This window comes from Diadema antillarum, unplaced genomic scaffold (assembly GCF_040938485.1).
Source record: "Diadema antillarum isolate AM-2024a unplaced genomic scaffold, OU_Dant_1.0 seq00000100_RagTag, whole genome shotgun sequence".
In the NCBI taxonomy this organism is placed as follows: domain Eukaryota; kingdom Metazoa; phylum Echinodermata; class Echinoidea; order Diadematoida; family Diadematidae; genus Diadema; species Diadema antillarum.
The window spans coordinates 874,353-887,421 of NW_027271188.1; the positions used below are offsets into that span (position 1 = coordinate 874,353).

General features: G+C 38.0%; 1 protein-coding gene across 1 annotated transcript; it reads left to right on the top strand.

Annotated features, from left to right (window-relative positions):
* The first annotated feature begins 7,219 nt into the window (after nucleotides 1-7,219).
* On the top strand, nucleotides 7,220-13,069 carry LOC139726824 (ubiquitin-ribosomal protein eS31 fusion protein). The gene is made up of 5 exons (XM_071637819.1): nucleotides 7,220-7,229; nucleotides 7,343-7,411; nucleotides 10,170-10,224; nucleotides 11,338-11,555; nucleotides 12,710-13,069. Exons 2-5 carry the CDS (start codon nucleotides 7,364-7,366, stop codon nucleotides 12,857-12,859), a joined length of 471 nt encoding a protein of 156 aa, XP_071493920.1. The 5' UTR covers nucleotides 7,220-7,229; nucleotides 7,343-7,363; the 3' UTR covers nucleotides 12,860-13,069.

Genomic DNA, 13,069 nt, shown 5'->3' on the forward strand with positions numbered 1-13,069 from the left:
ACGGCATATTAATGGTGGAAGATCAAGGAAAGATCTTGTGGATTGAACTACTTCCTCAGTTTTTGACAAAAGCTTATGAAATGTGGCACACACAATAGTCTTGGTGGGAAGATGTGCAAGACATATTTTTTGGACGTGTCGGAAGCTGCGTTGCCATGGTAACGGCATTTAAATGGCAGAAGATCAAGGAAAGATCATTCCTTGGGTAAGACTGTCGTCACGGGGCGGGGGTATTAATCACCTTAAGTGATATTTCTAGTTTGTACTTGAAGTGTTACTGACATGTTTCTCTTATGTCACTGCTTCGTGTAATACATACAGTCTTAAAGGGAAAAAAAGATGTGCTAAAATTTGGCAAGGAAGATCTTGTTGCTCCTCCTCCTCCTCCTCCTCCTCCTCATCATCATCATCATCATTATCATCATCATTATCATCATCATCATCATCATCATCATCATCATCTCCTCCTCCTCCTCATTTACTTGGTATTTTTGTTGTAATTATTAACTATTTGAAGGTGATCCTGTATCATTTCTGCTTTGTGCTTACATGTGTATCCAATCTGTCATCTTCATCTTGCAGCTATTTGTCAAAGATGGTTCCTCCTCATCCAGGACGGCTGTTCTGATGTATCAGCCGGAGCATACCACTATTCTGGACATCACTGACATAAAGACTGGACAGTGGTTACCGCAACGCAGTCAGAAAGGCATTGTCAAGACCCATCACTCAATGTGCAAAAACAGTTCAATGGTTGCACATATCATTTAGAAAAGAAAAATGCATATGAAGAGACAATCAGATGGCAATTATCTTGCAAGCCTTTAAATAATAGATTGCATATATTTTAGATTTACAACTATAAGTTATTGGGTCTCTAATTGTCCCCGCCGAACGAGTTCGAGCAGGGGACTATGAAACGGGCTCCGTACGTGTGTGTGTCCGTGTGTCCGTGTGTCCGTGTGTCCGTCCGTCCGTCCGTCCGTCCGTGTGTCCGTCCGTGTGTGCGTCCGTGTGTGATCAAAATGTTCAAAATGCTACTCCTTTGCCATTTCTAACCCGATTTTGATTCTGTTTGCTTTATATGATATCACTACATGGGAGCTTTGAAACTTGTATACAGAATTTCAGTTGTGACCTTTGACCTTGACCTTTGACCTATATTGTACATTTTGCTTCAAAATGCTACTCCTTCGCCATTTCTAACCCGATTTTGATTCCGTTTGCTTTATATGATGGCACTAGGTGAGGGCTTCAAAACTTCTACACAGAATTTTGACCTTTGACTTCTTTGACCTTTGACCTTGATTTTTGACCTACATTGTACATTGCCTACAAAATGCTACTCCTTCGCCATTTCTTACCCGATTTTGATTCCGTTTGCTTTATGTGATGGCACTAGGTGAGGGCTTCAAAACTTCTACACAGAATTTTGACCTTTGACTTCTTTGACCTTTGACCTTGATTTTTGACCTATATTGTACATTTTGCTACCAAATGCTACTCCTTCGCCATTTGTAACCCGATTTCAATTCCGTTTGCTTTAAGTGATGGCACTAGGTGAGGGCTTCAAAACTTCTACACAGAATTTTGACCTTTGACTTCTTTGACCTTTGACCTTGATTTTTGACCTGTATTGTACATTTTGCTACCAAATGCTACTCCTTCGCCATTTCTAACCCGATTTTGATTCCGTTTGCTTTATGTGATGGCACTAGGTGAGGGCTTCAAAACTTCTACACAGAATTTTGACCTTTGACTTCTTTGACCTTTGACCTTGATTTTTTTACCTATATTGTACATTGGCTACAAAATGCTACTCCTTCGCCATTTCTAACCCGATTTCGATTCCGTTTGCTTTATGTGATGGCACTAGGTGAGGGCTTCAAAACTTCTACATAGAATTTTGACCTTTGACTTCTTTGACCTTTGACCTTCATCTTTTTACCTATATTGTACATTTTGCTACTAAATGCTACTTCCGGCGGGGACATATATTACGCACTGCGTAATTTCTACTTTTCCTTGTTTACATACTATCAGGGGGTATCACACAAAATAGATTAAGTGATTTATTTAATTAGTCCATATGAATTAAAAAAACACACACAAAAAAACTCCAATGTTAAGTTACAACACTACATTAACCTCTGAATTATTTTCAAATCCTTATGTGAAAGGACATTTCAAATCATACAAATGGATGCGTATTTATGAATATTGTGTTCCTTTTCTGGATGTTGATAGAGAGAGATGACAAACAAGAGACAGAAATTGAAGAAGGGGTGCAGAGGAGGATAGAGACAGAGAGAGCATTGAACCTGTGCATATAGCATTTATTATGTGTACAAGCGATTTATGTAATATCATAAACCAGCTTCTTAAAAATTGACATCATGAATAAATCTATAACTAAGCATGTTTCATGTGCAACATGATTTTATTTAAAATGAAACCAAGAAAACTTATCATTTTTATCTGAGGACAACTTGAAGACTCTGCGTGTAGTCATTCATAGGATTCCGTGAAATATTGCACAAAAAAAGCATGTAAATTTTTTGTGACACCTGCTTGCTTGTCTTCTGCCAATTGACAGTTGCTGTGTCAAGAGAGAACCTGCAGATGATTTTATCTGGACAAATATTAATTGATAGTGTATGCTACCAGGAAGGCATGAATGAAAACTGTGTATCAAAGCAGCTTACCTAGATGACTGCCTGTCACTCAGCTTCATTGCCAAAGATTGAGTGAGTGGAATAGGTGGTGTGGAGAAAATTCTCTGTCAAATTTTAAAAAATGCTAGAATTGATGGCGTTCTTTTGCTTTGATGGTGTATATGCAGAATTTGAAGTGGAATTCAGAGAATATGTCATATAATAGAATGTCGTTGAGCAGTGAGTTTTATCACACAGCAAAAGGCAGTATTGCATAGTGACAGCCATATACATTTTTCTATCTCATAACCTACAGCTTTTTATGTGTGAGCAGTGCCAGTATTATTATGCTTACTTTGTACAGAGAAGTGAGCAGAAATGTATATCAGTCATTGAGTTTAGTGTGGCTGAGTGCACTTTGATTCAAATGCATACATACTACTATTAAGACAGAGACCTGTCTGGTTCTATTTCGTTGATGAATGTAACATGGAGCCTGAATGAAGAATATGCTGATTTAGATCAAAGGTACAATATAATTGAAAGTGGCTCAATACTTCATGCATAAAGCAGAACTGTTTGTGTGATGTCAATATTACAGGCAAGATGTCTTGAGATTGCATACATTGATTCTGAAGTACATGTATTGTAATGATGTAAATCTCTTTCTGAACTTCATGCATTTCAGTGTGAAATTATCAGTCATCGTTGCTGATTATTTCTTGGGAATGTATCTGAGGGCTCTGTACAGCATCATGACACACTCATTCTTTCCTGGGTCAACTATGTAAATGATGAAGAGGTATTCATCACTGTGCACATGATTTGATATGTACTTATTGTGGAGTGTTTTCATTTTCTACATGATTGCAAAAATGTTGACTTTGAGAAGACATTAATCTATGCAGAATTTCAACTCGCATTAGGTCAACTCTGAGACAAGAGTGACCATGTTTTCATGTAGCTGACATCTGATCACCAAATTCATTCCATAGTGAGACAAGGCCATCTGAAATAAAATACCGTAGACGTGCTTACAATTAATGTTTTTTTCCTGAGTCACTTCATGTGTTGGATCATATAGTTAGAAGAATACTCACTTAACAAGGATTCAATAGAAGAACAAAAAAAAAGAAAGAAGATATTTTGAAATATATGTTAAGCTTGTTCCAGGAATATGAAAAGGGGCTCTCTAGCAATGGCCCCCTCCCTGCATCAGCACCCTGTTCTCTACATCTTGTGAGTTATGGTGAAATGAATTATGAGCAGGGATATTTGTGATACAAATCGAAATAGCAGATGACACTGATATCAAAAGCCAAATTCCTACATCCGACAGTCAATGTACCATCATCATAAACAAGGCATGAGTTTCCCATGACATGGAGACCACGATCACAAAGGTATGATTCAATTTTCAGCTTGCCTGAAACCAGTGCTAGAGTAGCTGCTCAAAATCTAATATTTGTAGTAGCATCACATGATTTCATTAAAGTCTATCATAATTTAGCAATTAACATGTAATAACTGAATGCATTGGTTGATGGGGTAGGCCATCACTATTCATGGTTTATCCATTGAAGACTAGTCCTGAGTATACTCAGGCAGGTATCTATGGGAAATTCGTGTTGTAGCAAAATCAGCCCATCCCCAACGGGTTGATAATGCATCAGTACTTATCACACATAGAATATGTGACATTAAGGTGAGATGCTTCAATTCATTTTGCCTCATACACTTATGTGGCAGTGATGTTATTAGTCAATAACACATTTGTGTCTTTTAGCTGTCTATAATTTTCACCCCCATCACTCCCATAATTTGTAGCCTCTCCAAAATTCATCAAGCCAATCAAATTTTATATGTCATAGTTGCCTATGATTCATCATATTGCTGGGTGTCGTATCTGAAACATACTGTATATACTGTCTGGCCGTGTATACTTCAAGTTTACTGTCCACCTCTACTATAACCACTATCATCTAGACTTCTCGAAACTTGTTTTACATATTGTACTGTGTACATGAAAATGACCTATTCACTAATCAGTTACGTTTCCCGAAGTATCAGTAAATTCTTCTGAGGCATCTTTGCTTTTGAGATATGTGTTATGAAGCAGATTTGTTTACGATGTGTATTAAATACCCATTTCCACTGAAAAAAAAAGAAGTGGCTCTTGCTTTGGAAATTTCTGAATGACAGTTATTATATATTACCAAGCAGTTGTTGCCAATATGCAGAGGTATGCATGCTTTTATGGATTTGTTTGTCTGTGTACTGGTATGTACATGTATGTGTAGCTTCAAGACCGAACTTTCCTTCAACGACAAGTGCAAAATACAAACAAGTTACACAAAATATATACATATGATCATTTACCCATTCATAGCAAGGAAGATAAAAGCTGTAAATATATGCAGAATATTTTGATTTTTTTTCTTTTTTTTTTAAACCAAGGAAAGAACGAAATGTGGGTAAGCTTATTTATCATATCAAACTAGTGAAATCTCATATTCCTCAGCTCAGTGACAGAAATTGCACTTTTTTCTTCAGGGTACACGCCCCTCAGAAAATACAGTCATCCTTGCTTAAGTCGACCTCGCAATAGGTCAAATAAAAATCTCCTAAGTTGAAGGTCTTTTCAAGTCCTCTTCTTTTCAAATCCAATTATTTATATCCTTCATAAGTCAAATTTTTTTCTAAGTCAGAGCTGTTTCTTCAGTCCAATAGATTCGACTTGGGCAAGGTTAACTGTAGTGTTATAATTTCTACTAGAGTCCCTCAGTGCATGGTATATACTGTACAATGTATTCGCTTACTCTTCCATGCATGTGATCAGAGCTGTGCAGTTGATCAATGGTTTTTCATCGGTAGCTGCATAAGGTGCTATCTGTATCGGCCTCGCATACCGCTGTGTCCAATAAATTACATTTTGTATTGTATTTGGGTCCAAGATTTGTTTAGGGATATAAACCAAATATATCATGTTTTGTTTTGAGCCACTGTTTTGAAATTATGGATTTCTCAGTGAGAAAGTCACAAGTAGCATTATTTATGCCACCTCGGAATCCACTTCAGCTAGACCTGATTTCGGCTAGAGCATATCACATGCGTGGATGGTAGGCCTTCATGAAAGACAAAATTTTTAAATTAATATTGCACAAAGGAGTTTCCAGAGATGGAGTCACAATGATCTTATTTACTTTGAACCAATATTGGTGCCACCATGCAATCAAACGAACAAATACTTGAAGTTTTGTTCCAATTCAAACCAGATATGCCTCACAAGTAAATTTCAAATTAATGGATTCACAGTCATTAATGGCCAGTCACTCAATAATACAGAAGATACCGGTATGTCTTGTTGGTAATTACAAATGTAAACCTACTTTTTGCCATCCCTACTTTATATACATCGAGCAGAACATAATGATAGAGATAGCGGGATCAATGCCTGCATAGATGCATAGATGCTATGCAAAGATTGATGAAATAAAAATCAAGATCACTTGACTGGGTCCACTTGTCTTGACACCCAGAAGGAAATACCAGTTACAACTGGACCAGTTGAACCTGTTCAAATCAACTGGCAGCCCTGGAAATTGAAACCTAAACCCAATGTATATAAATACAATGATTTATCAAGAACTCTGAATTATTTAAAGATTATACCATATCAATTCTACTTGTTAGAATTAATCTGTATATAGTGATATAATCAGCTTCCCAGAATTGTACAGTTTCAAAACTTTTACAACATACAGCTCTATGTCTGACTTACACTTTTGCACATATTTTTGAATTGACTGTTGTTACGATAAATTAAAAGTATCAGGTTGAATTCATATTTTCAAAATAGGCCTATCCAACATTAGGTTAAAGTTCAAAATGAACCTTCAGATGCTCAGAAAGATGGCAGAGCTACCAAGTCTCACGCATTCTGAGTGAGACTCAAGCATTTAGGGGTCGTCTCACGATCTCACGCATGGCACCCATTTTTCTCACACATCGGGCAATTCCTGCAATTAGGAATAGAATAATAAGGAGCATAGCTCAAAGGATTAAAGTGATAGTTACAATTGAAAGTATATTTTCCTTTTGTCTTTCAAAATAAGTAAAAATTAGTTACTCAAGTATGCACCTGATCGCACCATTAAGGGCTAAAAATTGAAAAAGCTCCCTACCGTGGGAGGCCACAGGGGGAAAAACCCCTCCCACACCCTCGCTCGCTCGCGCGCACATTTGCATGCCGAGATGCCGAGTCATGAAAATCTCACTCATAAACATTTTTTGAACTTGGCATCCCTGAGATGGTGGCATCACATCCCGATAATCAGAGGCACAAATGCACCTATGGGATTCTTTTGTGCACCCTAGAAAACTGACAGGTGTGTAGTTTAGTATGACATTGCCAGATTAAAACATATCCCTGAACTGAACCTCTTTCTATTCTTTGGTCTCGAGTACTTATAGATCGAGCGCGCCCATGGCCCATGCCAGTGATCAAAAGCTATAGCGCCCTCTCTGTTGGAATCACACCATTACGTCCTTTCTCTATTGCGGTCGCCATCATTGGTATGTAAAAATGAGATGTCGGTCAAAATCATAGTGAAATAGTATTAAAATTATGCCGATCACGTAAAAATATTATGCGAATATGTGACATAATGATTTTCTCATTCATGTAGGTGCCGACACAATCATTCAAGATGCAGATATTCGTGAAAACATTGACGGGGAAAACCATCACCCTCGAGGTAAATCGTAGCGGCGAACACGAGAGCCATGTTTCACACATGTATGCTCAGTGGCATGCAGTGCACTGCACCGATAAGGCATGCGTGGGCATGGCCATGGGTGATGATGGCACGATATGGCGATGGCAAAGCAAGGCGGCCATGCCCATAAATGACCACCTGCTGCTGTTTAACATTATAGTAAAATTAAAGCCAAAACATCGTCCTTGCATGCCTGCCGAACGGTCGATTAGTGCTCCCATGTGTACACGTATGCATAAGAAATGTGTGATATAATGCTGTATTACAAAATAACATGCAGTTGGGTAGCATCAAAAAGTGTGAAATATTTAATATTTAAATTGGCCAAAAAGCCAAGGTTTGCCAGAACTAACGTTGGGTCTTAGGAAGTCCACAATTGCGTGCCAAAATGGGGTTATATAGACTATAGGCCTATCCAATCGTGGCTGCTACATGATTTTTAATTATAGATAATCAACAAGGGATCAGGCCACAGCAATATCGCCCATTTAATTATCTTACAAGCTCAACTTCTAACTGTTAACGTTAGTGTTAGACTGAATCTCGTGTACGTCATGCAGCTTTTTAAAAAATGTTGGAAAACACTGCTAGGACACGATTGCGATTTTTGTGTAATGTAATTCTATTGGTAAATTTACACTAACAGTCTAGATTCTACTGTAAAAGTGGAAATTATTTCGCAGTGTGGACATTTTTGCACGTTTCATGCAACCAGAAACTAGGCTGCTAGCACGAAAATAAATGCAGGTGAATATTTTTGCTTGCCATAATGTTCCAGTAGCTGATGTCTTGATTCTGCGGAATTAAAACATGCAAAACTCTTCTTACCGGGTACCCGGCCAAGCGCAAAAATATCTACTTTTACAGCACCTCCCCACATTACCACAATGCTGAATGGGGAGGGCTTTCCCTTTGTGTGAAGAAACCTACACCAAGATTTGACCTGCAGTGCCAAAATTTGACCACATACAAGAAGCAGGCAGTCCAATTTTGGAAGGTATTATGGTGGATTATGGGCGGCTTGCTTTGCCTTAAAGGGAACCCAAACCCAAAGAGCAATGTGGATTAAGTGAAAGCAGCAATATCAGTAGAACACATCAGTGAAAGTTTGAGGAAATTCGGACAAGCGATGCAAAAGCTATGAATTTTTAAAATTTTAGTGTTGGAATCACTGGATGAGGAGACTACCAGAGGTTATGACATATGAGTGGACAACAATATAAAGGAAATATAAAGTACTATGAAAGAGTGCTTGACTAATCGCTTTCAGAAAGCAGGGGAAATAATTGCTACCCTTAACATATGTCGGTATCAAGTTGATGGAATGTGTAATTTTCATGTAAAATGAATTTTTGTGGAATTTTCTTTATATTTTCTTTATATCATTGTCCTCTCATACGTCATAACCTCTAGTAGTCTCCTCATCAAGCGGTTCCAACACCAAAATTCAAAAAAAAAAAGTCGTAACTTTTGCATCGATTGTCTGATTTTCCTCAAACTTTCACTGATGTGTTCTATAATGTTGTAGCTTTCAATCCACATTGCTCTTTGGGTTTTGGTTCCCTTTAAGGTCTGTTAGTCTATAGGCCTATATGATTATGAAGTATGATCAGAATTATTCTACACTTTTGATAACAAAATGCTCCAAACTCATCCTGGCAAATCATGTCAGCCAGGCAAGTTTCTTGGTAAACCCATTCAATGTAATACAATGTATTCATTGCAAGGACATTCCAATAGTTAGCACTGGAAGGTGAATTTTTATCCCTTCTTAATTCTGAAAACTCTGTTTTGGCTTTCAATTAAGTGTGGTAGAAACTCTACAATGTATAAAGCATAAGATGGACTATGATTGTATCGAGTAATAGAAGTCTACACAGTGAATGTTGCAGCCATCAAAGGAATGTAATGTATCTGTCTTTGAAAAAAAAAAAGAATTTTGATTGTGCAGAATTTTGAAAGCCCAAGAACACAGAAACCATGCATTTGAATAAGTAGAGCTATGGGTCTACTACAATACTATTTTTGTGCTATTTATGCAGTTTCATACTCCCATCAACCATCGCCTAAATGGCATTCTCAACAAGCTCATACCCTGCTTGATTATGCCACAACTAACCCTAACCAACCATAACCTTAACCACGACCAGCCCAAACGCGAAAGTGTGTTCAAGCTGCAGATGTAAGGAGTTGGTGTCTTGTACGTTATGGCTTTGCCCTTTAAATTCAACATCAAATTTGATTTATTTTAGATTTGAATATGTACAGATGTAGTTCAGTTCTTGACAACTCATGCTGCCAAAAATTTGGTTCCTTCAATAGTCCCTTTCTGTCCAAATTGATGTTTTTTCTTGATTTAGGCCATTGTAAACCAGTATGTAATATGACAACTGGTGCACTTGAAGGAATTGGAACCTGTGCGCAGGTGTATATCAAGCAGTGTTTACTACTGGATAATGTAGCTACTGGTCATTTGATAGAAAAACAATTGGTAGGTTTTTCATACAATTTACAATTCTCTCTACAACATTGCTCATTACATGTCCAGGGTAACAATAATCTGTAAAAGTTACTTAATTAAAAAAAAAAAAGAATGTTTTCCCAAAGCATGACTATGTTGCTGTCTCAGAATAATGTGGCACACAGGGGGTTTCCACCATGGCACATAAAGAGTGATATTGTGCACTCGGAAGATCAAGGATTGCATAATGAAATTTATTTTTCTGTCCTCATTTAGGTTGAACCAAGTGACACCATCGAAAATGTGAAGGCAAAAATTCAGGACAAGGAGGGTAAGTGTTCTGCAGAGCCATCTGTGTTTGGGAAAATTTGCAGAGGGATGTGACATGAGTAAAAAATGTTTCTACTGAATCTCGAATCCATTTAAATTGAGGGATGATGAAATATGTGCAAGCTGTCTTATTTAGTGAAGTACCGCACTGGTAATTTTAGTCAGGCTCCCAAACATAAGTCATGATGGGAAATGTGATCATGGAATGATATTACCTAATTCTGATTTAAAAAGTTAGAATTGGTAACAAAACATGAATTCTAGCTTTGAAGTGCTGAAATTAATAACTTGAATGTCTGTTTGATCAGTATGCACTTAGAGACACAGGATGCAGCAGACTGGCCATGAATAAAGAAAAGATTGAAATATTTCTGGAAGTGTTACATCTCCAGTATTGAACTTTATTGAGCTTTAGATGTGTGATGCGAACGCTAACACTACACTAGTTTGGCAAAAAATAGTGTTCCGCACATACGCAAGACGGCACTTTCCATTGTTTCCATTGTCCAACCTGGGGGGCTGCATCATCTTAGCGTTAGCATTGCAGATCTAAAGCTCGCTATTGTACAATTTGTATAGGGCAAGACTGAGATAAGATAGCAAAAGTACTGCTGTGATGACCAGACTCACTTAGGACACCTGATGAGTGCTTCTTTGATATCAAAATGAGTTATTGGTTCTGAGCAATGACAGAGCGATTGATGTTGGGCAACAGTCATACCAACGTACATGAAAATTACTGTCAAGTTGTATGCAATAGATTTAAAAGGTAGGTGAATTGCTGTAGATATGTGCTGGAAAATATTTTGTGTGTACAGCTGTGTCCATGACTGTATTAGCAGGGCAGTGTCTTTTTTTCCATTGATTATTTGAATTCTTTATATTTGGTAGTACAATGTACTTTGGTAAAACTTCATTTCCAACTAGCATACAGATAGTAGACATGCTTATCATTAACTTATTCTTTATAAAAATATCTTTAATAGAAAATGTAGTGTGCCATCAGCATTTAACCACAAAAATTCCCTGAAAGACACCTGTTATTATAAATTCTTTGGGTATGTAAATGGTCTACTTGTAAAGTTACATCTCAAAATTATGTTTGTGCTTGTAGGCATCCCTCCCGACCAGCAGCGTCTGATCTTTGCCGGTAAGCAGCTGGAGGATGGCCGTACTCTCTCTGATTACAACATCCAGAAGGAGTCCACTCTCCATCTGGTGCTCCGGCTCCGTGGTGGCGCCAAGAAGCGCAAGAAGAAGAACTACACCACACCCAAGAAGAACAAGCACAAGAAGAAGAAGGTCAAGCTGGCTGTGCTTAAGTTCTACAAGGTGAGACAGCTTGGCTGGCATTACATGGTGATCTTTTTTTTTTTTTAAATTATTATTATTTGCAGCTACCTCTTATGTCATGAAAGAAACTGAAAGTCTTACCCATCATAATGCCTTCATTTCTACATGTAGGAGGAAAGTGGAGTTTGCTTTAGTTGACTGACTAATATTTTTTACATGGGAAAGAGGGATGGCTGTTTAGGAAATCTGTGGCAAACTAATGGTGACCACAGCAGTCTCTTTTGTTGATGTTTCACAAGGATTGCTTAGGTAATGAAAGTCAATATTTAATGATTAAATATCAGGGTTTGAATGGTTGGTGTTCTTTCCTTTGATGTGACGTAAACATAATATCGGGGGGGGGGGGGGAGGGGGGTGGGGGGGAGGGATGGTGTGTCGTTTCTTTAAAATTTCAATGTTTGATTGTGTGTGTGTGTGTGTGTGTGTGTGTGTGTGTGTGTGTGTGGTGATTGATCCATACACATACAAGTTAAGGTTGTACCTGTTATGATTTCTCTGCCAGCCTTAGTATTTTTGAGCAGTACTCTTTTCAATCTGAAATATTGAAAGGAGTAGAAATCCAGTCGTACATTGCTGTGATGATGTAACTCACTTAGGACACCTGATGAGTGTTGCATTGATATAAACATGAGTTATTACTTCTGAGCAATGGCAGACACAAGAAGGATCTTTGGCAAAGAGTTATCGTGATTACTCAACCAAGTCATTTCATAGTTTGTAAAATCCTGAAAGTTAGCCTCACATTTTTTTTTTTTAACAGAGGTGTAGTGATACAAACTTTAGATTGATGCAAATTTTGTTGCAGTCAAGTGACAGAGATAATTGTAGCATTCATATCCATTCAATTGTATCACATAGATCTGTTCAAAGCAGCTTGAATGATATGTAGGATGATTTGCATTATTTAGGGACATATAAGTAGTCTTTCGTCAAGGTTTGTAAAACATCTCTTATCATGAATCACATACTAGACACATACCTGGTAGTGTATTCTTGATGAATGCGAGTTTGTGTACTACGCATGTCAGTGACTAAAACACAGTCTGAGGGGGTAATGTCTTACGTGCATTGCTGTTGCATGTCATCTGATAACTACCAATCCTCTCTTGATCATTTGTCCTTGCTTTCCTAAGGTTGATGAGAACGGAAAGATCACTCGTCTCCGCCGTGAGTGCCCCAGTGATGACTGTGGAGCTGGCGTCTTCATGGCCTCCCACTTCGACCGCCAGTACTGCGGAAAGTGCTGCCTCACATACGTCTACAACAAGCCAGGAGAGAAGTAGAACTGACCCGGCAAAATTTCTCACGCACAGACCTCCAAATGCGCACTCTCATCACACAGTCTCATTCATTTACTTGTCATGTAAATTGTCATTGAAGCAAATCTGGACATCGCCTCCAATCTTGTGAGCCCCAAAACATGAAGATCACTCCCCATATGTAGCCATCTGCATGATGAACAACATTCGTGTACAATAAAAGATACAATCCAA